Source organism: Amblyomma americanum, chromosome 1, assembly GCF_052857255.1.
Source record: "Amblyomma americanum isolate KBUSLIRL-KWMA chromosome 1, ASM5285725v1, whole genome shotgun sequence".
NCBI lineage: Eukaryota > Metazoa > Arthropoda > Arachnida > Ixodida > Ixodidae > Amblyomma > Amblyomma americanum.
This window is the reverse complement of record NC_135497.1, coordinates 192,507,871-192,533,951: the sequence shown is the minus strand read 5'-3', so window position 1 is coordinate 192,533,951 and position 26,081 is coordinate 192,507,871. Positions and strand designations below refer to the sequence as shown.

Below are 26,081 nucleotides of genomic sequence, written 5' to 3'. Positions count from 1 at the left end.
GACGATGCATGCAGAAGAACTTTAGTAAGCCTTCAAGGACACCAGGCTGTAGCAGTACTTTTCAATGACGGTGCTCGACTTTCGGTTCAAAGGCACCACAGCTTGGAAAGGACAATTATGCCACGTATTTTAGGCTAATGAAGCAGTAGGGGTGCATTGTGCCTCAGGGTGTTCAATTAACCACTCATATTCAACTTCGCATAACCTAATCTAACCTTGATGAATTCCGTTCATAGCCTGAGGAGAGCTGCTTGCTGGACAATGGCTACTGTGCAACAAGGATCTCAAGATACCTCGTGGCTTATTTTGCAAGAATTCTTGCGGTGTTAGAGTAACTTTGTATAAAAAGAACGATTTAATTGCGGCCGCCGCGGTGCCCGGAGTCGCCGACTAATTCACTCGTGTGGTCTAATTGATGCGTTTTTCACTGACGGTGTTCCCAGCGTGCGTTCGTGCGACCATAGATTGATCCGCTTCCTTGTGGGCGCGCAGGGCTGTTTGCGCGCGCCATCGCCGAGAGCGGCAGCCCGCTGAGCGACTGGAGCATAGAGCCCGACCCAGCGCAGTTCAAGCGCACCGTGGCCCAGGGCGCGGGCTGCCCCGCCGACGGGCCCTCGTTCGCGCTCATCGACTGCCTCATGCAGACACCCAGCAGCGAGTTCCTGCGCATCCAGCAGGAGAGCAAGGTGCGTAATCTTTCCGCTCCGTTCTCCGACGTTCCTCGAAACGGTGCGAGAGCGCCACTCACGGACACTGGAAAGGCTGCCGCGTAGCCCAGAAATTTTACAAACACTAGTTATCGGCAAAGCCCGCCTCGAATGAAGTTAAGAAGGTATAATTTCGATTGCTGGAACAAGCCAGCTGAGCTATAATGAAGGGAATGGGCAAACACCTTTACGAGCACTGTTTCTCGTGTAGCGAACTCTACGCTATACAGAAGCGGACAGCCGAACGACCCTTGGTAACTATGTGCACGTTATACGTCATAAACGAACACCATATGCAGGCATGAAAACAGCTGGTAAGCTAATGCAGCATTTGCTGTCAGGGAAGCTTAGCGTGGACTTGAGCATGTTGGGAAGCAGTAAAGTATGGTCAACCGATGAATAAGAATAAATCGCACCTCTGGACAACGCAGTGCGCCATCACTACATATATACGCAGAGAAAAAGTCTCAGAGAATTGTGGGTTTACCCTTTCCTTGTGACAGAAACTTAGAGGACACCTAATTATCATCAGCTATGACAATGCGATAGTATAAGAACCTCATTGTGAGCTGCCATGCACGACAACACATACTCCCCTTCTCCCGGGAATAGACCTTTGTGCCAGCTCTATTTAATAAAGGTTACCAAACTCAACAAGAGGAGAGGAAAATTACCCTATCTCCACTTTTCCACCTGCCAACCGACGAAGGGGCCAGGTGGTTCTTCCGTCTAGCAACTCTGGTAGGGGACAGGGTTCTTCCCGTGGCAGCCACCTTCCAGTGTCCACCTACTCTCTCCTACAAGAGGAGGGGGACTTTACTCTCTCCACTTTTCCACCTACAAACCTTGGCAGGTAGCAGACGTACGTGTGACACAGCGTTTCGCCCCCATGGGGCTCTGATGCTATCGCGTAAAAAAGACCCGAAAAAGCCTTATACCACGCGAGTGGCATTCGCGGCGGAATGCACACGGCCTACTGTGCTCATATCAGCAGAATATGCTTGGCGGGCCTGACGTGACAACGGGTGCGCTGCACGCAGGTGTTCGGCGACTTCCCGGTGCGGACGGCGCCCGTGGTGGAGAAGTTCAACCCTCAGGGGGCATTCCTGCCGGACGAGCCAGCCGCCCTGCTCGAGCGCGGAGAGTTCCGCCGAGTGCCGCTCATCGCCGGCGTTAACAAGGACGAGACCGCCTTCTTCTTCCCCGGTGAGTTGATGCACCGCGACGTCGTGCCAGTAGCGATGGGACGAGGCACGTGGTGTCTGTTTCAAATTTTACCAGACCGCCAGGCTTGTTGCTGTGCCGTGTGGAGGAACTTGCTCTGGCAACATCCCTGACACTTCAAGGCTGTACAACGGTGGGGAGGACGATCTCCTCGTCCTCCAGGGATCTGTAGCTCGAGAGAGGCAGTACTAGCAGCACTGTAGGGCCCATAAGCAAATCTGATGGCCTGAAAACTTTTGACAAAAGGACGTTATATTGCTGCTGCCTCTGTCAGTCAGAATTGAACGCAGAGCCAATGCACTTGAGGTACATGCGTCTTGCTCACAAGGGGCGCTTCCGAAAGTACCTCACTTACTGCACTGTCTCTGCTTAACTTTGGAATTTTCATATGCGCATCGACACACACGCGCCTGGAAGGGAGTGAGCAGGTGAGGTTCGGTTTCGTTCCTTATTGACATCACTTTGTCTAGTCAATATATACGTCGACGCACGGCAGTCTGGGCAATATACTTCGCGGCTGTGCAAGGGTCACGTAAATTGGGCAGCTTCTGTTCCCTCCTATAATTGGTTGGCAGAGAGCAGTGCATGGCAGTAGATATTCGCTCGCGAAAGTGAAAGCTAGGCTGTTCATAGGAGTAGGCCATATTCATTTTCCTTATTTTTTTTAGCAGCAGAACCAGACCGACAGTCTGTCTGCTAGCTATCCAATGAAAAAAGCTAATGTATGCAGCATGAATGAAACAAAATCTCGGGACACTTTCACAGAACGTCATGCCAGTCACCTGTTTAAAGCTTTCAAGTAGACAAGTCAAAACGAGGAGCTTTCCTTCCGATAAAAGGTCATTGTTTTCTTTCTCTCAAGCCAACAGTAATCAGCATTCGTTTATTTCCCTCTTTCTGCTCCCAGTGCTGTCCGCGTACCTGCGGGACCGGTCGGCTCGCAGCGCCACGTACGTGCGCGACCAGCTGCTCCCGCGATTTCTGAGCAGCGCGCTGCGCTACAGTCGGCCTCCGCCGGATGTCGTGGACTCTGTGGACGAGACCTACTTCCGGGACATCAACCCACTGGACACCGGTGCTATCATCAGGGCCTTCATCAACGTACGCCACGCTACACCTCCTTTGTTCCAGTTTCCTTCAGGATAGAGATAAATTCAAGCATACATTTCTATCTCGTTTCCCTATACCGCTTTTTGAATGTCCGGCGTCCGTAAAGTCCGGCGTCCAGTAAAACCTCCAAGCAGCACTAATGAGAGTTGGAACCACCTACCCAGTTATGTAGCCGACATTACTGACTTGAATAATTTTAAGACTACAGTGTGTAATCTCTCTTTATAAATTCTGTTAACTTCCCTTGCATTTGTTCTCGCTGTCATTTTTTTTCGCCTCTATATTTATTTTTTGCTTTGTCAATCGTTGCTGTTTTCTCTTTTTCTTTTTTTGCCTCCTTACAGCAGTTATTGTTGTTCTTGCTGCACCGTATGTTACCAAATGCATGTCCTCCCACTCCCTCTCTGTAATGATCTCAGAACAACTAGCGCAAAAGGACAACGGACAAGAATGAAGGAAGACGTCACGGACAGAAGCGCTGAACCTTCAACTTTATTTCGGAAGAAATACAGCTGCCCTGTCAGGGACCGTGACGCACAAGCAGAGCAAGACTTTTTAGGCATGACAATGAATCGGGATATAAAAGGAGCGGCACAAGCAAGCAAAAACCTACGCAGCTCTTTACTATAACACATCAAGGAAAGAAATGTGAATATGAACGGCCAACATGGAACACACCATAAACCAACGGTGATAAAAACATGATCTTGAAAGCTAAACACAATAAAAATGTTTAAAAACGATAAAAGGTATACAAAGGATAAAGGCCAAGAAGTATCACGGCAAAAAACTAAAAAGGTAAAAGGACCAATGAAGGTTAAACCCAAGTTTTATGTAGACCAACTGAAGGATGTGCGCAAAAGTGATGAAAGTGCGAAAAACAGTAGACATGGTGGGAGGGTCGCGAGCTGTATTTAGCTAAACTGTATTTAGATAAGCCTGCATTTACCTAAAAGCGACTTCTATTTAGCTAACTTCACAAAGAAGTTAACAGTTGTTTTTAAGGCACAAAAGTAACAAAGATTTTTTTATTTGTAGAATACTTTCTTGTCTTCTTGATTGCAATCAGGTTACCTTTCGAGTTGGTCTCAAAGGCTTTGGCCATTTTCCCAGAATGCTTATCACCATTAACTTTGACGCATGAAGTGCCGAATAATGTGTTATTGAGAATCTTGGAATTGGGTCTTCATTTCAAGAGGGATGACTTGCTGGTTTTATGAGCCAAGGGGCAATAAACCGATTCTCCAGTTTGACTCAACCCACTCTAAGTTGGTAAAAAGAAATGTAGTTCAAAGAATTTCTAGAAATGCGCCAATTAAATCTTGTGATCACGAAATTCAAAAGTTTTTTTAGCGCGAACAGTAAGATTGGAAAAGGCTAGTGACCCTACAAAGCTTCTGGCCTTAGTCGCCGAAGCAATGCTCAAAAAATTAAAACAGCATGGTTCCGCACCTTCGGCTGATAGGGCAACCAAAAATAAGGTAGCCGTTATGCCCTACTTGCATCGAATTTCGCAGAATATGAAGAAAATTGGGCAATAGGTTGGCTCTGAGGTCGTCTTCAGTGCTCCTGAGGGAGTTTCCCAGCTTTACAAACGTGTCAATGAACCACGACAAAAAAACTAGTAAATGTAAAAACCAGTAGGCAGGCCCGTGCACTTTCCTTTTCTTTCTTCCTGTCAGGAACAGCAGCACATCCTTCAGTTGATCTACATAAAACTTTGCTGTAATCTTAATTGGTCCTTTTAGTTTTTTTGCCGTGTTACTTCTTGGTCTTTATCCTTTGTATACCCTTTATCGTTTTTATGTTTTTTTATCGTTTTTAGCTTTCAAGACCCTGTTTTTATCACCGTTTGTTTATGACGTGTTCCTTGTTGCCCGTTCATATTCGCATTCCTTGATGTGTTATAGCAAAGATCTGTGCAGGATTTTGCTAGCTTGTGCCGCTCTTTTTATATACTGAGTCATTGTCATATCTAAATCATCTTGCTCTGCTTGTGCGTCATAATCTCTGAGAGAAAAACTGTATTTCTTCCGAATTAAAGTTGAAGGTTCAGCGCTTCAGCCCGTGTCGTCCTCCTTCATTCTTGTCCGTTGTTTGGCTTGATTTTTGTTTATGCAGGTTTAACTTCCCAAAGCAACTCCGGCTATCAGAGACGCCGTAGTGAAGGGTTCCGAAGATTTCGACCACCTGGGGTTCTTTAACGTGCACTGACATCGCACAGCACACGGGCCTCTAGAATTTCGCCTCCATCGAAATTCGACCGCCGCGGCCGGGATCGAACCCGCGTCTTTCGGGCCAGCAGCCGAGCGCCATAACCACTCAGCCACCGCGGCGGCGTTCTTGTCCGTTGTTGTTTTGCGCTGGTTCTTCTAAGATTATGGCTTACCAACTAGCCCGACAACAAGCGTTTCCCTCTGTAATGCCTTCGGGCCCTGAGGGTAAATGAATAAATAAATAAATTAATTAATCAGAAGTCCCCCTATTGCATGATGCATGAATATGTTTAGTGATGTATACATATAAAAACAACTGTTTATATTTTGGAACTGTTTATATGTATACCGCTGGTGTATGAACAAGCGTTCTATGATTTGCTTCGAGGCTGACTCAAGAAGCTGTGCTTAGTTGAGCAGCACCACCGAAGCGATGTGTGGTACCGAAGTATGCGGTTCGGACATGCAGTGGTGGTTTGTCGTATAGAGGAAGAGGAGGAAAGGTGCGTGGCTGTCTCGCCTTAGGAGTGCCGTAAGAGATGAAAGGCATGGAACGGGAAAGAGAAAGAAGCAGAGGTTAAAACCTGCCCAATTTGAAGCATGCGTGGGTGGGTTCAACCCACTTCTGTTTAAGTCTGCAGTGTCGAGGCACACGTCACAGTAATTGAAGACCATTTATGCGGATTCGCGCAATTCAAAATCAAAGCTGGCGCAACTTTGTCAAAGTGACAGTAGTGCTTGCTGTACACAAAGCGGTGATCTGTGTGTCTGTTTACTTCTCCCAACGCAACCTGAAGTAAGCAGCATACTAGCAGGAGGCAGAGTGCGGAAAAAAACTTCGCAACATTTTGTTGCGCTGTTATACTGAAGTACATTGTTTAAAAGTATGCAACATAAAGCGATGACTCAAATTTTCGGAATTGCTGTTGCATATCCGCCATTCAAGCTTTACTCTGCTCACAGAACGCACTGAATTTAAGCGGAACGTCAACAGCATTGCTAGGGGCACGTAAGTCGACACCCAGATGCTAAGTTCAGCGCCCTTACCGCTGACGTCACCAGGGTTTGACATGGGGCAGCCATCAACTAGTTGCTACTATCAGTGTTTTAGAAATGGGCTTTATAGCAACAACCCGCCGCTGTGACGCACTGGCTTTGGCGTTCGGCTGCTGATTCCAAGGTGGAGGATTCGATCCCGACCGCTGCGGCCGGACTCCGAATCTGATGGAGGCGAAATGCAAAAACGTCTGTGTGCTGTGCGATGTCATGGCACGTTAAAGAAACCCAGGTGGCCTAAATTAATCCTCATAGCTCATGAGTCGCTTCGAGACTTTAACACCTTATACCGACAGCGATACCAATTATGGCGACAGCTGGAGTCGTGCGGGGTTGTACAGGCATCATTTGAACAATAAAGTCTCGAAAGAGTGCACTCGTCGAGCTGCGTAGGTCACTTGCGCACTACTTCACGTACCGCTGGGAAAGCAAATGTACGCTTTACGCACAAAATGCAGACCTGTGTCACATCGCTGAGGTGTGCAGGGGTCCCCGTTCATGCTTCTTTTGCTCCGCGCAGATGTCGACGGACGCCATGTTTGTGGCGGGCAACCAGGCAGCGCTAGCCAAGTACTCGCGCTTCGAGGCACCCACCTACATGTACGTGTTCGAGTACCGAGGAGACACCAGCCTGTTGGACGCACGACTCGGCTTCCAGAGGCAGTCGTACGACCTGGGTGCGTTTTCCGGACCATCCGAACGACACGGGCACCTTGAGACACGACACAGACGCCACTCGTCTTCTGAGCATATAATGATCAAGCGCTTGGAGCCCCGTTGACTCTGTTCATGTTTAATGTTGCGCGTGACACTATGGCACTCGCCGTCCGCGCGGGCTGACAGATCAGACAAGCGTAGGCAGGGCAGTCCACATAAACTGAAACGGGTTTCACTTGTCTCGAATGTGTTAGGTGCACATATTACGGCTAACAGGTGCACTTGCAATCGTCTGTTTACATGATTCATCGAAAATTTGCGAGGATTGAATAACATTCCGCATACCCACACATTAGGAACAGCGAATTTAAGCGCAAAAACCTAATTTTTTTAGTTTCCATTGTGTAGGATGTAAGATTCCTTTGGGAATAGCGAAGAGCGTTTCACGAGTCAAGCTCACAAGTTACCGATCATTGACCTCGGTTAGCGAGCCCAACTTACTGCCTAGTACCATAGAACTGGGTTATTTGTTTTATTAAAAACGTCAAATTATACAAATTAACGACAATCTCTAATAAGATACCGCACCATTTTAGTGCTGCCTTCGTGTCAGCAAAAAGTCGCATGTGATGTGTGAATGTCATTCTTCTAAGCATTCTTTACTTAACCAAGTGATGCACAAAATTTCCCTTTCGCAGGCGTGTCGAACGGCGATGAGCTTATCTACCTATTCGACGTGACGGCCGATGGACTGCGGCCGCTGTCGAGCCTAGACTCGCTCGTCAGCAGCAGGATCATCAGCCTCTGGACAGACTTCGCCAAGAGCGGGTACGAATCGTATAAGAAAGGCTTCTTTCAGATTTTCTACTTGAACTCAAAGCCGAGTAGTTCTAGCTGTATAGTTTTACTAACCTTACTGCAGCAGGGATGGTTGATTGAAACCTTCAGCTGCATTCACGAAAGGCGTTAAATGCCTGAAAACGAAAATGAAAAGACATACACGCCGTCAACTTAGCGGCAAAACTTCTGTACCTAGTGGGATGCACGCTAAAGACATTGGTTAACAAAGTTGACTGTTGGGCCAGTTGGCGTAGCATGCTGAAAGGCGCGCTTGTCATGTCTACCCTTGTCTTCTGCGCTTTGAATTTACAGAGCGTTGAAGGTGCAACAGTGCGAGTTGTTTCGGAACAGTTTTCTTAAAATTGTCGGGGCGCTGTCACTTTTAGGGTTATCTCACGTATTCCAAAAATGTGGATAAACAACATGCCGCCATGTGTCGCTCACTTCCGTAATTCTCCCAACTAACATCTTGGTATACTTAATTTATTTATTTATTTATACATACTGCTAATCCCATTTGGGATTGTTGCAGGAGGGCAAAATAGGGTTAGTAATAACAGTTCAAAAAATACATCATTTTGGTGAAGATTGTAAAATAGACAACTAATAGTGTCTAATAGAATGCGTACGCTTCTGCTAGACATGACTGAGTTCGTCCGCGTTTCTCTTGAAGATACCAGAAAGGTTTGTTCTATGCTGCTGAAAAGATTTCCTTTCAGTGACTGAGGCTTTGGCATCCCCGCAATCTTCGAAGAGGGAAAAAACAGTGAAAAGACCTCACTACGGGTAGAGGACGAAAGCTTGCGCCGTGCTTCGCACGTGTGGCGTATCGGCCCATCCCTCCAATAATTTCAGAGAGCTCGGAGGAACGCCACTCGAGCGCCTCTTCATCGCGTGTTGGGAGAACAGGACTTGGTGGCTTTGCGGTTCACACAGGACTTTGGAAAGAGCGGTGGCAAACCCGAAATAAGGAGTCTACAGAAAAGACTCGCATGTACTATTATTAACTGGAGGAACAGAATTCATTTTTGCTAGGGTTCTAGCGTGTTGTTCGGCATGTGCAACGCGTTGCCTGACCTTCTCTCGTGTTTTCCCGTGCAGAATGGCACCACAGTACCCAAACTTCGAGTACCCGGCGTGGCCTCGCGCGACTCCCAGCAACGTGTCGGCGTACCGCATCGGCCGCTCTCTTCAGCCGGGCCCCGAGTACCGGGTCGAGGCGACGCGCTTCTGGTCGGGCATTTCGCCCGCCCTGCTGGGCCAACGGGGCGGGGGAAAGCGATGACTCGCGCTCGGGCGCCCTCGCCACGCCTTCGGGCTACGTGGAGCCGCTGTACCGAACTCTGGCCTGGAGCATGGTTGCCGTGGCCATCGCGCTGGCGCTAGCCCTCATCGTCCTACTGGTGGTGCTCTACAACCAGAAGAAGAGCCAGAGCTTCCGCGCCAGCTCCGACCTGGACAACTCGCGCATGTCCACCGGAGGATCCACGCTCTACTGACGACGATACTCCGCCGGTGCATACTGAAAGACGGATGCGCAAAAGTCCTGCCAGGCTCTGCTGCTGCGCCACTCGCCTCGCTCGGTCGCTCGCTGATGAGCGCTCCAGAGGAGAAAAAAAAAGGCGCGCATACACTTCTCGCTCGCAGCAAGGGTTGTGAACGGTACACAGCAAATGAGCAGGACTTCACACGCGCTGTGCTGATAGCCCGAGCTACCTTGGTGCGATGCCCGCCTGGCATCGACTGCTCGGTACGTTTTTTGTTTTTCCAAGAGGAGACAAAGGCTCTGGCTCTTTGAAGGCAATCTTGCAGGCCCCCTTGAAATGTTTGAAGCGAGCTTCCATTGGTGCAGCAAGCTTATAAACGCTGTGAGTTAAGCCATTCGAGCAAAACAACGTCGCCGCAAGGAACAGCCATGCGTAGCCATGATTGCGCTGAACAGACTAGATAATCGCGGTAGCCCCTGGTACCCTTCTTTTTAATAGCAGCGCGGGAGTTCTCCGAGTGAAAAGTGCCGTCTGTGCACTTGAACTTCGGCACGCGGCAAAGAAATGTAAATTCACCGGATAAACGAATAGCACACGTTGCCTTTGCAGCTACACGTAATAAGACGTATTTTGAACGGCAAGTCATTTCCCGCGTTCACATCTCAAGAAATGTAATCCAGCCTGACCGTAGCTTAATTTCGTAAAAAAAAAAGGAGGGTGAAGCAATGTGGATAGTATACAGCTCGTAAGGTCTTTTTTTCCGTGAGTTACTGGAGTAAACGGGGCAAACAAGCGCAGTCGGAAAGTATAACCTTATAAGATCAAGGCTGTGGTTATGCTTTCAACTTGGAATTGTGTCAGTTGGGTAACATTTAAGCAAGAAAAAGTCGCTGGGTGGCACTAAACGCAAATGTTTTGCTGAATCTTTATAGTTGCCTTGGAATCGCAAAGCCTGACCTGGTCTACCAATTAGTTGTGAAATTTTATTGTTCTTGTACCTCTTTGTTTTTTCTTCCTCGATGGCTCACTGCAACTCCTCAGCTTTGTCATTGTCATGAGAGCAAGAGTGCTATGAGACGTAAGCGCCATGCGCACATAGAGGGCCTTAGGCAGTACACGCCGTCGCAAGTGTGTGCTTTTTTTCCCCATTACATTGCAGTGGATAGGAAAAAGAGAGGCTATACCGTGATGATGACAGGTCGAACTGTTAGACAAAGGCTGCCTTCTAGAAGCCGTAGTAATTGTTTAGTATTTATCATGTGTAGCCTCGTATTTGCACAAGCATTCGTTATAGGGAACAATGGTAATAACACGTGAACAACTATTCTATGTTAGCCCAAACCATTAAAACTGCCCGCCACAGGTGGTTCACTCGTCCGCCATGAGGCTGCCTGCACATGCATCATTGTCAAGCCGCAAACCTGATCACGCCATGGTCACGGTGAAGATGAGCTGCGACTGAAATGCGCTAGCGTCCACAACAGGCGGCTATGACAAGAATCTCACCTTGTAGCCAAATCCACGTTCACTTGCATCAAAACACTCAATGCACGTAGTCTGGCTCCCATCGCAGTGAAGCTTTCCTGCAGTACTTGCCATTTTCGTTTCGCGCGATTTTCCTTCCCCTTAAAGCGGGCTGTCGTCAAGCGTGGTTATGAGAGACACTTCTCGAGCTGGACGCCTGTAGGGCTTTTACACTTGGCGGAGCCTGATGGAAATGACAAGCTCCGACTCCTAAGCACCGGTGCCTGTTGACTGCGACGGCACGTATAACGCGATTAGACGGCTCTGAACTCATTGTACCAAAATTCCGCGAATGCGGTTGGGTGAATTAATTTACCAAGAAAACACTTTAGTCGGGCACACAAGAACATAAAACCTGCTTTTCTTTCATTTCGATATCTGTTAATGCTGACTTTTTTTTGTTTTTCATGCACACTAAACAGTGGTGTATTTTAAGAAGTTTTTTTTTTTCGGGTAACTACTGCCCAATGCACTCTGTACCTCGAAGCCACAGCGTTTGGGGTATCTCAGTGGTGCAACCTATTGCAGAAAAAGAATGTGTATAGTTACTTGCTTACCAGTAGTTAAATCTTAAATACGAGCAGTGATTTTGTGTCGGTTTTATGTTTTACACTATTTTGTCAAGAGGAAATATCTAACCAGCTTACTAAAAATTTCCTTCATATTTCTGAGGAGTAGAAATTTGTACCATAGTGTAATAACATTTCATACGATTGAAGGCCGAGTCGTCTGCAAGCGTATATAACAAAGGGAGTGTGTGTTGCATTAGCCTTATTTCTTTCGTAGAAAAGAAATAACGATCTCGCATATACTGGCGTTAGGAAACGAGGTTTATTTCTCTATCACTTGAAGGTCCTCGTGGTCTATGTACTTAGAACGCAACCCTGAAAACGCATGTAGCACATATTCATCGCGATACTTCCTAGTGGTTTTCTACTAAACACGGCCTACCAGTCATGTGTCACGCAGAACAAGAGTGCATTGCACGAGACTTGGCCGTGGAGAATGCTCTAACACAGACAACGAACCTTTTAGCCGCTGTTTCTTTCCGCATACGCATATTTGTACATATGACATATCCTTAGCATGGGTTTCATATTGCCGCTCCACCAGTCATTGTTGCCACATGTTCTCACATATTTTTGTGTGTGTGTCATGTACAAAGAAAACTGAATAAAGTTTAGCAACATTGTTAGTTCAAGAGAGTCTCTTTTTTACAAAATAAACGTGCTTCTCTGCACAGTATGACTTTGTACTACTACAGAAAGTCACACGTGAGCTTGCCTTTTTGCGATCACTGCCGAGCAAGCAGCGTGATCGGCGCAGAGCGTGCTAGTGATTTCGTCTAATGGCACCGTTTGTGTCACCAAAACCAACAGAGTGAATAGCTCACATCCATACATTTACAGTTGCAGCGCCATTGGGGATTGCCGCTGTGGCGTGAAAGAGCCTCTTTGGAGTAAAGATTTAATGCCTTTGCTCCTGGATAGAGAGAGCGAGAGAAAAGCACAAAGAAGGAAAGAAAGAAAGAAAGAAAGAAAGAAAGAAAGAAAGAAAGAAAGGAAGGAAGGAAGGAAGGAAGGAAGGAAAGAAAGAAAGAAAGAAAGAAAGAAAGAAAGAAAGAAAGAAAGAAAGAAAGAAAGAAAGAAAGAAAGAAAGAAAGAAAGAAAGAAAGAAAGAAAGAAAGAAAGAAAGAAACCACCGTTGCCATTTGTAAAACTTGATGAGTCCTCGCAAACAAAGAGTTTATAAACAGGGTGACATTTTAAAGCCTTCACAGCTTTAGGAACAAAAAAAAAATGACGCTTATGACCCTCAGTGAGTGTGTGTTGGGCTCGGCGGACACAATACAACGAGATAGCGGTCACGGTTATGCAGCTAATTAGCCAAAAATTATGGTCTTTCTAATGACTGCCAACACACTGCGCGTTGATTTCCATGTCTTGAAAGCTGCATTGATCCCGAACTAATCCGGTTTACAGAACTTGCCAATGTGCAATGGGTCTTGAGATATTCATCGATCAATTCTCTGCTTTTCTCAGCGTGCGCCGGAGGCAGGGCCATTAATTTGTCCCGGAGAAAATGTTTTATGCAGTCATCGCTGCAAAAGAAAATGCAGTGGAGCCGCCGTCAGTACCGCAGCGCTGCCGACAAAGACGACGGGTGGGCGAGCGCGTGTTAGACATATTATTTGGCACGGAGAGCACGGGTTGGTGTACAGAAAAAGACAAGGAGCTACGGGAGACACCGACTCGCGAGCAGTGAAAAAAGCAGCATTCTATGGAGATCGTGACAGCAAAACCGTTTTCCTCTGACGGTCAGTGCCATTTTATTACTCCCTCTAGGCGCACAGTGAAGCGCCCTGTCCTACATTCAAGCTGTGTTATAAAACAGAAGCGAGCGGGCTGTTTTCCACTGAAACTAGCGTTGTGTTTCGCGTCACTTGTGTTGATTTTCGGTCAGAAAGTCTCCCTCCGACATACATTTACCCTGTTCCGGGGCTTGCTTGCCCGCGAGAACTGTATCCAGAGCGGAAGCCCTGTAGAGCCGAAGCCAAGCAAGAAACGCTTTCACGTCTCTTGCTGCTACAGGAGGCTTTTGTGTACGCAATAACACCGGCAGCATTCGTCTTGATGAGGTTCAGGCTGTGTATACAACTCTTCATTTACTCGTCGCGTTACATCTTGGCAGCGACGTAGACGAAAAGGACACAGCTTTTCGTCCCTTCGCGATCGGTACAACCTACGAGGAATTTACACCTCTTCTATATTCGCAGCGGAGGAGCCACAGTCCGTAGGCCCCGCCCAGGGCGAAGCGGAGCAGGCGCCGTTACTTGAGGCGGAGCCACTGTCAACGGATGACACGCCGCCAGCCAAGCTGTGCACTTGGTCAGTGGCCGGCGTCCTTGCCGCCATGTGTGCCTCGTGCGTGGCGGCGATTGGTTTAGCCTTGCTGCTCATGCAAGAGGAGGGGGATCGGCTGTGTCGTAGCGACCAATGCCTTGAATTCGCCGGGCAACTGAACGCCAGCCTGGACCTAGCCGCGGATCCTTGTGACAGCTTCTACGATTTCATCTGCGGCAACTGGAACAGCAGCAACGCCTTCGGGGTAAATTGTACATTTTGACGCTCAGTGTGAATAACGGATGAGAAAATATGAAGAAACGTCAGTTACCCACGACAGACCATGTATTTTCGGCGTTCAGACCCCTCACGAGGCGCAAAGTCATCAGTGTTCAGAGCTCAGCAGATTGCACGTTCGCTTCGAAGCCCTTTCGACTCTGAATTACAGCATTTAGCTGCAAGAAAATTTCCGCTCCCTAGTTTGAGCCATCGGCAGGATGTTACCATATTAACGCGATATCGTTAAAGGCCCCGTTACTCAAAAAATTATGCGTCGACGTTGTGAGCGATAAATAGGGTGGCGTAGGGTGGCCCAGGCAGCCACCCCCGGAGAGGCAACATAGGTGGGCAACCTAGGCCATGTGACCTTGTGGGGTCATCACAACCTACCTACCTGATTGTGAGCAAACTGCCCACCCTGGCAGGTGGCAGTTAACGGTTGAGCGCGAGAGGTTTCTCGGGAAGAGCGACCTGGACCGCACAAGGCCCACCGGTGGCAGCACCTTCCATCGCAGGACTCTGGCGCATCCTTTAACCGCTGCACCATTGCCTAAGGAGGGGTATGAAGACTCCCAGGGATATATGAATGTAAAGTTGACAATGATAACATCCGCATGCATGGGCATTAGTTCATTAACGCTATCACGTCATGTCCTGAAGGCGGAGCTTAAGTGTCCCCTGCAATTTTTACTGCAATGAAAGGCTCATCTTCTTTCAACCGGCTATCCGGATTAATATGGGCGTGCACGCGGGGGCGTGCACGCGGGGGCGTGTGATTTCACCTAACAGCGTTTGGTACGCCTTCTCAACGCGTGCGCAAACAAAAAAGAACAACGCAAGAACAAACTATCAGTTGCGTTAAAAAGCATTAATTCTACAAAAAGATGCACACAGGGCGCACTACCACGCGTGTCACTGCCAAATATTACGATCTGCGCTGCTTCAAGGACCTTATTTTCCAATTTATCTCTGGTACGTCCAAGCACACATGTGCTTTTGAACAAGGAATACACACGCACTTTTAAGTTGTGAGCGGCCAGATGCTCTCCACGATACGAATTCTAGGCTGCCCTGTACTCGCGCAAATGATCATTTACATTTAGGCAGCGTCCAGTTTATATAAACTTCCACGTACCAGGGTGTCCTTACAGACATCGCAAGTTCTGAGGCGGACGTTTTGTTTAGCGTGTCTGGTAGGCTTTCGCAGGACCAGCCAAGGCACAAAAGTCTTAAACAGTTTACACGCAGCGAATAGCATGACCTCGACACCAATTTTTCAGGTCTCTCTTCTCAGGTTGTGCGAGATCCAGTGGGTTAAATAACGACCTAGAGCTACTGTTCCTGCTTTTGTCAGCTGTATGGAGGATTTTCGCTGCTCTTTCTGCGAAACAAATGGAACCCTAGAAAGACTCTGTCACGACCTCAAGAAGCCTTGATGCCAAGACAGGAAGCTTCAATCAATCTGCTTGCGCAAAAAAAAAAAAACTGTCATCCTTGTGTGGGAATTACCTAAAGCCATGTTGAAGCGATTCCCTTCTTCATCATCTTGCATTGGCTGTTAAACATTTGACCAAAACAGAAAGAAGCGCTCTTAGCGTCTTGGGCGTAACAAGGTGTCCCAGCTGAACATAACCAGGGTTTTAAAGGACAGACCACCCTACGCAAGTGGAGCCAACTAACTGAGTGTTCTTAGGAGTTACTTGGCCTACTCTCCGGTATTGCTTCAGCCTGCCTAGGCAACTAATACTAATTAGCTGATTGTTGAACTGTTCGAGGATTGAGCGTGAACAGCAATGTTGTAGATGACCTTGAAAAAAAAGTGAGTGCTTACAATAAGGTATACGTTTTATGTAGCTCTTTCTACGAGCTTAAGAAAGTCATCCGAGAAATAAAAAAGCTACGTCACAGCAGCGCCCCTGCACGTGCTCTCAAAAAATTAGATCTCTTATTTCAGAGCAGCTGTCCCCAAAGGGTCTTGGCGTTTGCGGTGACCGCGAGAAATGCGCCAGCGAGTGCTAACGCGTCAGGAATCACTCACTGTCGAGCCCGCATACGGAGGTGGTATATACGCTTCATGCTTTCCTGGGGCGTGGAATAAAACATAAATATTAGATGCATTCGGTTTATAAAATAAGCCAGAGTACAGTAAAATACAAAAAAACTAGGCCTTTATGCAATGCCCCCAAAGTGGGGTCCTTAAGGTAATAAAGTGAAGTGAAACGTTGATCGTGAAAAGTTTATGCAGCAAGCAAACGCAGTCGCCATGTTCTGTTCGTTCACGTTCCCAAATCACTGCCTCAAGAACGACGCGCCCTTGCTTTGCACGACGATCAAGAGTTGCTGGTGATATCTCGCAACCAAGACAAATGACACGAGCTGTTGATGACAACCCTTCGGGATGAAGGATTAGCTCTTTGAAATCGCGTACCGGAGCGCTGCTGGCACGTTGTAGTCTGTATTTCGCAAAAGCTTTTCTAAAGCCCGCAGAGAGTGCGTAAATCGTAACTTCCTACGAAACCTCAAGCCATTGGTTTTTCAAGGTGATCTACAGATTACCAATCCCCTTTTTGTTCCTATTTCAAGCGTTCAAAATTTAGTGCAGTTGTCTCAATTAAGTTATTAATTATATAGGCAGACATAAAAAATATATATATTGGAGGCTAAGTGACTTAAGGCTTAAGTGGCTTAAGTGACTCCAAACAGCACTCAGTTGCTTCAACTCGCGCAAGACGTTCCGCTTTGTTCACAGGAATTGCATGACTACAGCGCAACGAACGGGACATAGAAGAAGGACATGACACAGCGCTGACTCACAACTGAAATCTTTTTTACATGCCACCCGGAATAAGTACCTAACTGGCGGCCAGAAATGGAAAGTAATGCACACAATTCATGCAGCGGGAACACAAATATAAAAAATCTCGAAATAAAGGACACGCGTGTCAATATTCGCAGTCGAGGTAGCGTTTTTCTTTTTTTGACAGCGATACAGAGGGTGCGCTTATACATTCATCCGGGAGCCTTGCTATCATGTGTGCTTATATAATTTTCCTTGTCAGCGAGTGACGGTTCCTACCTATCACAACGCACTCGTTGTACAATGGCTCGCAGGCATCAATGTCATATTCGTCATCATCATCATCACTTTTGCAGTTTATGCAGTGTTTCGCTACGTGGCCTACGATGAGGGGACGTGTGACATTATAATCATGCTCTTTTAGTCTTTCGTTGACACATCGGCCGGTTTGGCCGATGTATTGCTTCCCACACGATAGCGGCAAAGAGTCGATGACTACCTCCTGGCACGGGACAAATTGTTTTGCATGCCTTTTCAAGCAGACGCGTGGTTCACTGTTGGCCGAATTAACTTTCTTCACCAGGCTGGACAGTCGGATAGGTGCCGAAAACACAACGTCAACCCCCCCCATGCTTTCCAATTCTCTTCAGGTTGTGCGAGACCTGATGCAGATATGGCACAACGGCAAGTTTTTTTTTTCTCCTTTCCTTTTTAATTTTGCTGTTGACATCAGACCTCAACTTTTCCTGGAGTTTTTCAGCGTTCTGCGACGGAAACCAAAACTTGTGAAGGATAACCGGCCTGTGTGAAACGATCTACTTGGTTGTGGAAGCTTTGCTCCAACCTGTGCTGACATGATTTCTTTAGAACATTGTCAAAAACTGAATGCACAATTGCTCTTTTCACGAGTTTCGAATGGGCTGATGAATATGGCAGGATGGGTTTTTGACCACGGGGCTCAAAAGCCGAACATACATGGGATGAAGTGAACTGAAGTGAGAGATCTAAAAACCTGATAAAATCATTAAGTGGTACTTCGTGTGTTAAAATCATCTGTTTCAGGCACTCAGAGAACACTGAAGAAACATGAAGGAACTGCTGCTCGAATTCGAGGTTGTCACACTCGTCAACAAACCTAAAAATTCCACAAGCACGGGACTCTTCGATGCGCTCATTTAATATTTGGTCGCGAAAAGCCTGTAACATGTCACTAAATATGGGTGCAAGGCATGAAACAACACAGATTCCATCTTTTGGAATGTACACATCACCTTTACAGTCAGGAACTCTAAATAACAAGATAGCAATTAGAGGAAGCTGCCTGTGGAAATCCCGCATTCATTCTGAAATGCAATGGCTCCATACTGGTCAATGAGGTGACTAACAGAAGGCATAATTTCAGCCTGAGGAATAATGTAGTAAAGGTCTTTAACGTCAATAGAAAATTCCCGAAGTTTCTTATTGTAATTGAATTTTAGAAACGCTACTACTTCGTCTGAACTTTTCACTCTGAAAGGGTCGTCAAATGTTAAAATCTTCAGTTTTTCTTCACTCTGAAAGGGTCGTCAAATGTTAAAATCTTCAGTTTTTCTTCCAAAAATTTCACGACATGCTTCTGCCATGTTCCAGTTTCAGAAATTATCGCACGAAACGGCAGTTGCGAGTCAGCGCTGTGTCGTGTCCCTGCCTGTGTCCTTCTATGTTCCGTTCGTTGCGCTGTAGTCATGGAATATCGCAACCAACCCGCCCAACAACTTACCTTGTCGAACTTCACAGATGCGTTGCAGAAAATGATTGTTGGGTAAATTGGTACAGAAGATCCTAAAGCGAAGCTATATCTAGAGTGCTTACTATTGCAATATGCCTAATACAGATATAAAAAATGCCAGTTCTGCATTCCCTATTAGCGAGCCAGTTTCGCTAAAAAAAATTATCAAAGTACAGGGGCGACGTTGGACCGTATGCTAGCTCCTATCTTCTGGACAGTTTTCTTTTTTTTTTCTCGAAGCTGGCAGTTCGAAAGAGCTTAGTAACTGCAGAAGCACCAAAAATCATTGGCAGACTCTCCAGGCATTTAAAAAATAAATGGCTAAAGGTTGTTGCATACATTCCAGCTGTGCATTTAACAGGACGTCTTAGGAAATCGAGAAAATAATTTTCGCTGCAGAATTTGCACTGTCTAAAAGAGCCCCTCCAGTTGTGGCAAAGTGTGCAGACCAGACTGGACGTTGCCCTTCGCGATCGTTTTCGCGAGCAAGCGGCATCCCTGAATTCCGATCGCGGTGCGCGTCTGGTTGCGCACGGCCTGAAGCGCGGGTGAAGCGCCCTTTATCCCCTTTATATATAAATGCACAAGTGTGCTTGGGCGCGTCAAAGACAAACTAGGAAGGGAAATTTTTGGAACAGCGCACCCTACACACTATTTGGCAGTGACACGAGTGTTAGTGTGCTCTCTGCGCATCTTTCTGAAGAGTTAATATCACACACTGTAACGTACCGTCTTTGCAAAAAGTAACCGGGCAACGGTGGTTTGTTTCTTAGCCTCGTAGCGAAGCATTTATGGCAGCCCTTAAGCGATGAATCTGTGTAAAGTCAGGTGAACCCCTGTTATCACGTATTGATACTTTTCAGTCTTTAGGGGTGCCGGAAAGGCTTAGTTATATGGCTCAGAAGCGAAAACCTGTTGCTCGGTTACTTTTGGCAAAGGGGATACATTTCCTTTCGTTTTTATTTTTCGGTTTCGGCGGCGAAAATGAGTTTCAGTAAAGCTCAGTTGAGAGTTTTGCCTTTGTCCTGTCCTCATCAATTCTCCGTTTTGTCTTTTAGGGCTATTTTCCGTCGTAATCGTTGAATAAAGTTTTCAATGCAGGAATGCATTTTATGTCTGCATCTTCGCCTCTCCATGTCCGCACATTTGGCGGTCCGTCCGCCCGCCTGTCCGTACTCGCCACTTCACAACTCAGGAAATTAGACCGAAGAAAACTGTCGGTCTGTTTGGGATTCGAATACATGCCTTCTGATGCGCATTTAGGAGCCTGCTTGACGGACCCCTTTAACCACGCAGCTATCTCCGCAAAGCTGTCAATGGTTGCATTTTGCTGGTGGTTCGGGCGACATTTCACAGATGGCAGCACTATGCCGTTTGAGTAAAGCTCGGATGGTTTGAAGCAGGGAATTCGCCAGGAGTCTCACATGCACGATGCGCTCCTGCGTCACTGGCGCCAAGAACAATAGGCAAGAGTGTGCGGTAGGGAAACGAGGGAAGCCGACTCACAAAGAAGGGGTTATAAGACGCGAAAAAGAGTTTCTCAGGGCGCTCGAGGAAGATCAATTGAGACTCGCATCCGAGCAGAACGCTTGCTGGCTGTCTCTGTGAACATACGAGAGTTAGCTGAAGCTATTTTGTGCGTCACGCGGACGAGGTAATGCCGTCGACATCGGATCGGCTTCACCTACAGTCGGCAAGAGCTTCGAGTAAGCACGAAAAGTGAGAACAGGAACAGCATCGCAAGCTACAAAACACAGCGCTGTACGCATGCATTCCTGCGTCAGAGTAGTCCGGACTTAGCACGGATTTTAGGAATTTTTTTTTTACCTTGCAATAGTTCCAGAGCAACTGCAAAGAAGAAATTGACAGTTTTTCAGTTATAATTTAAATCCCAAGTACTCGATTCCCACCAATATATTAAAAAATCAACAGCTGTGGTGACCCACAAATGCGGTGCCGAAAAGTGCACACATTAGCGGGGTATGTATTTCCAGTTCCAAGAGGTCAGCGGCAGCGCACCTGAATTCCGGCACTGCGTTCCATTAACTTTAGGCGCCGCTTGGACAAGATCGTACTAGTTCAGAACAGTGTTCCTGTATATGCTCCTGTATATGCTCCAGCATATACAGGAACACTAGTTCAGAAGAATTCATTGGGAGGATAGGCAAAGCACAAAATGTTCCATGCTGAAGGTCTGAACGAGGCACGGTGTTCCTCCAAGCTGTCTATTGAACTAGCAGCGGAAATTTACAAAAAAAAAATTGTTTCGCTTCAGATTTGCGCCACGTAAACCATTCTTGCTGAAAATGTACTGTATCCGTACTTATTCGATGACTGGCCTGTAAAATTCGAGCTCCATTTTTTAAAACTTTTTGAAAAGGAGATTCGTCTCTAATTTTGCAGTGAACACCGCTCCATTACGCCTCATCCGTGCCAAGGGCCTGAAGCACTTATCTGTTGTGTACGTTGCAGGAAACGCTTCATCACAGGTGGCAGCACAGGTTCAGAGTTTCCGTCATTGAAAGCAACAGAAAACAAGTCCCCACCGAAGGCCAAACCGCTCAGCAGAAGGCGGCCACGTTCTTTCAGTCGTGCGAGAAGATTGTTGCCCAGAATTCAAGCGAAGCACACAGACTTCAGCAGGCGCTCGCCGAAGCGGGCCTCTTCTCCCCGGCCTGGACGCAGTATTCCGAACTATTGAACGCCACGCTATTCCTAAACACCCGGGTGCGGCTCGAGACGATGGTGCAAGTTTCTCTCTCCAAAGGTCAACGCACCTTAGGCGACGTTCAAGATCCCTCAGGCACTCTCCTCCTCTATATGCGTCCCAGCCGTGCTTTCCTTGAGCACGCCTCGCTCAGGAGAGCAGAGGTGCGCGAACACTTCGACCAGGTGTACCACTATGTGCGCGAGTACCTGGAAAACAAAGAGGCCGCCGCGATTCCCGCCGACGAACTGTACGCATTGCACCAGACGACGCGCAGCGAGCTTATCAAGGCACTCAGGCAAAGTGGCCAGGTGGGTGTCACAAGCAACCGGAGCGAGGTACTGCCGTTCGTCTCGGAGGCAGAGTGGGCAGACCTGCTGGAATCGTGTTGCGGCTTGGCAAGCCGGCACATAAGGTACCGCTTTCACAGACCTGCTTTTCTGAAAGAGTACTTCGCTCTCCCTACTAAACTGGGACCTGTAGCCGCGCAGCAGTACCTGAGGTGGTTCGTAATGGCGACGCACATTCCAGTCTTCGATGCAGCATCCTTCGTCAGTCGCTACGGAAATTCGGCGCGCGCCACTGCGGAACGATCTCGCTTCTGTTTTCGCGTAGTTCGTAGCGCCATGGGTGAGGCGTTCACCTGCCAAACCGTTCTGCGATCATTCCACAAGGATGTCGTCGCGAACATTGAGAACCTGTTGCCACTTGTGTACGCCGGCTTCGTCTCAGTCTTCAAGAAAAATGCGTGGTTCAAGCCAGCGTTCCACGTGCCGGATTACAGAAACGATTCTGGCCTGGTGTTCGGTATTCTGGAGGCCTGCAAGCCGGCAAGACTCGAGGAAACGTACGCCGAGTACGGCGACATGACGGGCAGCTTCATCGAGAACTGGAGGCGCGTCGCCCTGGCAATGCTTGCTCGCCTCAAGGACAGCCATGTCGTTCTCTCCGCGGAAGAACACGAAGAAGCCCGCGTTCACTGTGAGTTCTATGCTAGCTCGGAAAGAAGCGCGTTGTGCGCAAAGCGGTGCCGACGTAGCACTCTATCGCATGGGTGCTTTGTAAGTTTGTATTTTTGCCAAGAGAAGGCTAGAAAGGTAAAATCTTCCTGGATAAGCTGCTCTAGGAACTTAACTCGCCGTGCAATGAGTATCAGCCCTTGCATGTCGATGCACGCAGAACAGGCGGGTATTACGTCCACAACGTTGACCTCCAGAAGTTTACTCGGGATTCCACTCTTTTATCTTTTCTGAGATGGGGACCGGGCGAAGTGCGTGCGTGCGCACGTGTGTGTGTGGGGGGGGGGGATGACGCTGCGATAAGAAATGGGGAAAAGGAAGACAAAAAAAGGAGGTTATAATTGTTTCAGGCCGTCCCTGGGGGGTGTCGAGAGCATGTTGCATTTGGTGAGGAACAGGCAGCATGTAAGCACTGGCCATCTAGTGTAAGTGCCCTCATTTGGTAATCGCTCCACCGAGTGCATTGCCTGTGCAAGGAAGCTGTGGAAAAAAAATCCAGTATGGGACACCCCACCGCGTTCAGTTCACGTTGAAAACTACTGTTGCGTCGCTCGGAGAGAACCAAAAGACGCTTCTCTCGGTTTGTTCGCACTCAAATTTCGCACAGACGTGGCATTTGCTGATAATTTTCGTTTTATATAACGTCTGGGTCGGGTACTTGCCTGATTTAGTGAGAATTAACCAGAAGTCCGCATCATAACCGGCGACGCCGAATGAAAAAAGACGCTTCACAGCAGCAGTTCCAGCAGCGCCACCTCTCACTCAAGGAGGGTTAGGGAGCACTCTTCATTTTGCGTCTCGCGTTCTTCTGCTTTCGTTAATCCGCCGCCGACAAGATCTGATGCTGTTAGTACGGCTGTAGTCCAGCATAGCCACATAAGACCCGGACATCTGATAAATTCTCACATATCAGGAAATTACTTGACCCACACGCAGCATAAAAAAACAATTACCGCCAAACGCCACCTCTGTGCGAAGTTTGAATGCGAACAAGCAAGAGATTTAGACGAAATAATTAATATTTGGTTCCTTCTGAGTGGGGCAACATTACAATTGATGTTTGAAATTATTCCATACAATTTTTTTTCTTTTAAAATTCGTTGAAGATACGTCGGTGCGGTTTATGCATGTCGAGAGTACGGCAAGGCGGACATTATTTACGTGATAAAGTGAAGTTAAAAGACGATTAACTAACAAAAAATTACTAATCAACCTTATACTTTTTTCGTTTCCGGGCAAAATATTATTGCGAAATCGAAAGTGAGGCCACTTAAGTTAGTTTCCCCATGCTGCACATTCACCAAAAGGGATTGCTACATGTGTCGTCACAGAAACCATGTCAGCATCTTCTACGCCATAAAACACATTTACTCCATAATGATTTCCTGTACTAAAATTTTAACGACACCATTTGATCAGTTGGCAGCGTGGGAAAGCCAGGTTACCGAGAATTTAAATGTCTTTTCCATGATGGAACTCTGGAACCACAAAGCCGATTACGCCGTCTTAAAAACAGCTCGCCTTAGATGATGACGCCTTTCATTTTCGATGTATAAAATTCTGCCATAACGAAACATAAAAAGATTAGTTAATTATAGCTAGTTAATCGTATGCTAATACATTTTATCACGTAAATATTCGCGCGCAATCCACCAGCACAGACCACAGCGAAGCATCTTTCATGCTTTTTTTTAAGTCTGAGCCAGATAATTTGAAACAGCAGGTATTTCACCGTGGTTAAAATGAATGTAAGCCATATGTCGACGAACACGAGCCTCCAAAAATGAATTGGTCTTAGTTGGTCCACGAGGCCTCAGCCGCAGGAAGCCGTTAGTCGCAACAATTTAGCACGTGGCTTCCAGTCTTGGTTAGTCGGAAACGGTCGCGAGGACACGCGCATGGCAACCAGGATAAGATGATATGCTGTGTGGCCATTTTGAAACTTGTAGCTATAGCTCAGACTGTCGTGGCTTGTAGAAGAGCACTTAATTCGGACCAGTGCCGTCGTAGACACTTTTTTATGCCGGGTGTCCCAGCTAACTTGAGCCAAGGGTTAAAATATGAATTTTTAGAGACAGGCGAATGAAACCGGTTGCATATTGCTGACAGCCATCTTGCGCACCACAGGCAATTTTTTGTTTTGCAATTAATTATTAGTTTAATTACGTTTAATTATCTAAATGAATAAATATTGAATTTAGACAACAAAGTGCACTTGAAGAGTTGTCGAGCACCTTCAGAAACCCCCATTCCATCATTTACGATAAGGAAACCCTCACGTGTGTCTTTTTTTCCCAGTTCCAAAGGAAGCCCGAGAAATACAAAATAACCCACTTGACTAACGCACTTGCGCGCCAATATCGTGCTGCTCTCAAGCTTGGTTTGAGAAAACGAAATCACCTGCAGCCTTGACTCGACGGCCCCGCACCAGTGGCAGGCCGATATGCTGGCGGCGGCAACTCGCACCTGTGCTCAGACGAGAAAACACCGCCTACACATTGGCCTGCCGCTGGTGCGGGGCCGTCGAGTCAAGGCTGCAGGTGACTTCGTTTGCTCAAACCACGCTTGAGAGCAGCACGATACTGGCGCGCAAGTGAGTTAGTCACGTGGGTTATTTTGTATTTCTCGGGCTTCCTTTCGAACTGGGAAAAAAAGACACACGTGAGGGTTTCCTTATCATAAGTGATGGAATGGGGGTTTCTGAAGGTGCTCGACAACTCTTCAAATGCAATTTGTTGTCTAAAGTCAATATTTATTTATTTAGATAAATAAACTTAATTTAACTATGAATTAATTGCGAAACAAAAAATTTCCTGTGGTGCGAAAGATGGCTGTCACCAATATGCAACTGGTTTCATTCGCCTTTCTCCAATAATTTATTTTTTAACCCTTGGCTCAATTTAGGTTTGACACCCGGTATAATGAGAAGTTTCTAGAACTCCACTGATGGTCACTTTGTCCGCCCCTCTTTCGTGACAGACGAGGACAAGGGATTCGCAGCGGAGTCGCCGTATTACAGAACACGCCCCCTGAGCGCCGACTTCGAGCTGCTGCCCGAAGCGTCTGCGTTGCCGTCCTTCGGCGATGAGGGGCCGCTGGCACTCCGCCTGGCCGTCGCTGGTGCCGTGGCTGCCGATGCCTTGGCCTCGCTGCTCTTCCAGGAGTATGATGAGTGGGACAGCGAGTCGCGCCAGGAGTTCGCCGTTCAGGTCCGCTGTCACCTGGGCCGCCGTATAACGTTACCCGAACTGCGGCCCGCGCAGCGGCGCGTCATGCACAGCTTTCTGTCGCTCATGGCTCTGGCGTCGGCTGTGCAAGATTCTGAGGAGCAACACCATCGACAGGGGGTCCAGGGGCTGCCGAGGGGCCTGCGTGGCATCCGGTCTCTGTTCGCCGCCTGGTGTCTCCAGCACTGCGGTCGGCCGGGTGGTAGAGAGGCATGCAACCGGCCGCTGGCCGAGATGATGCTGTTCCACAACGCTTTTTTCTGCGGCCCGCCGGACACCATGTGGAAGGATGACGCGTGCGCAGTCCTTTTCAAATGACGCCACTAAAGCGAGCACGTGTCCCGTGCGCTAACAGTCGTGAAGCGTCTCCTTATGGCACCGGTCCGAGATTTCGCCCTTTGGGCTCTCGGACCATGCTCAGTGTTATCTTTGGTGGACGTTCACAGGCGATGCGCACGTTGATTGCAGTTCATTGTCATAGTTGTCTGCTGTCAGCACAGCTCCAGTCCGTGACCGTAAACAAGTGGCATATAGAGCGCATCCCGGTGCATAGCCAGAGCAGGCGTCGCAGGTGCCGCAGGCATGGTCCATATTCTTCCTTGGCACTCTCTTTTTGTTTT

At 47.6% G+C, this 26,081-nt stretch overlaps 2 protein-coding genes across 2 annotated transcripts in view; both read left to right on the top strand.

The window, feature by feature from the left end:
• The window catches only part of LOC144114413 (cocaine esterase-like), a 47,860-nt gene extending 35,838 nt beyond the window's left edge, over positions 1 to 12,022 (top strand). Inside the window, 7 exon segments of the mRNA XM_077648138.1 lie at positions 493 to 686; positions 1,748 to 1,913; positions 2,839 to 3,032; positions 6,834 to 6,990; positions 7,669 to 7,798; positions 8,912 to 9,077; positions 9,079 to 12,022. Coding sequence (XP_077504264.1) covers positions 493 to 686; positions 1,748 to 1,913; positions 2,839 to 3,032; positions 6,834 to 6,990; positions 7,669 to 7,798; positions 8,912 to 9,077; positions 9,079 to 9,309 — 1,238 coding nt within the window. The 3' untranslated portion in view covers positions 9,310 to 12,022.
• A 1,588-nt stretch (positions 12,023 to 13,610) lies between these two features.
• On the top strand, positions 13,611 to 25,779 carry LOC144115241 (uncharacterized). Its single transcript, XM_077649536.1, has 3 exons — positions 13,611 to 13,929; positions 20,981 to 22,196; positions 25,214 to 25,779. The coding sequence occupies exons 1-3, from the start codon at positions 13,735 to 13,737 to the stop codon at positions 25,777 to 25,779; spliced, it is 1,977 nt and encodes a 658-aa protein (XP_077505662.1). The 5' UTR covers positions 13,611 to 13,734.
• Positions 25,780 to 26,081: the final 302 nt, after the last annotated feature.

Bases quoted from the DNA above. Each gene is read 5' to 3' on its own strand.
- LOC144115241 (XM_077649536.1), top strand. From the start codon at position 13,735: ATGTGTGCCTCGTGCGTGGCGGCGATTGGTTTAGCCTTGCTGCTCATG. The intron at 13,930-20,980 runs GTAAATTGTACA...TGTACGTTGCAG, and splicing joins ACAGCAGCAACGCCTTCGGG to GAAACGCTTCATCACAGGTG. The intron at 22,197-25,213 runs GTGAGTTCTATG...CTTTCGTGACAG, and splicing joins CGAAGAAGCCCGCGTTCACT to ACGAGGACAAGGGATTCGCA.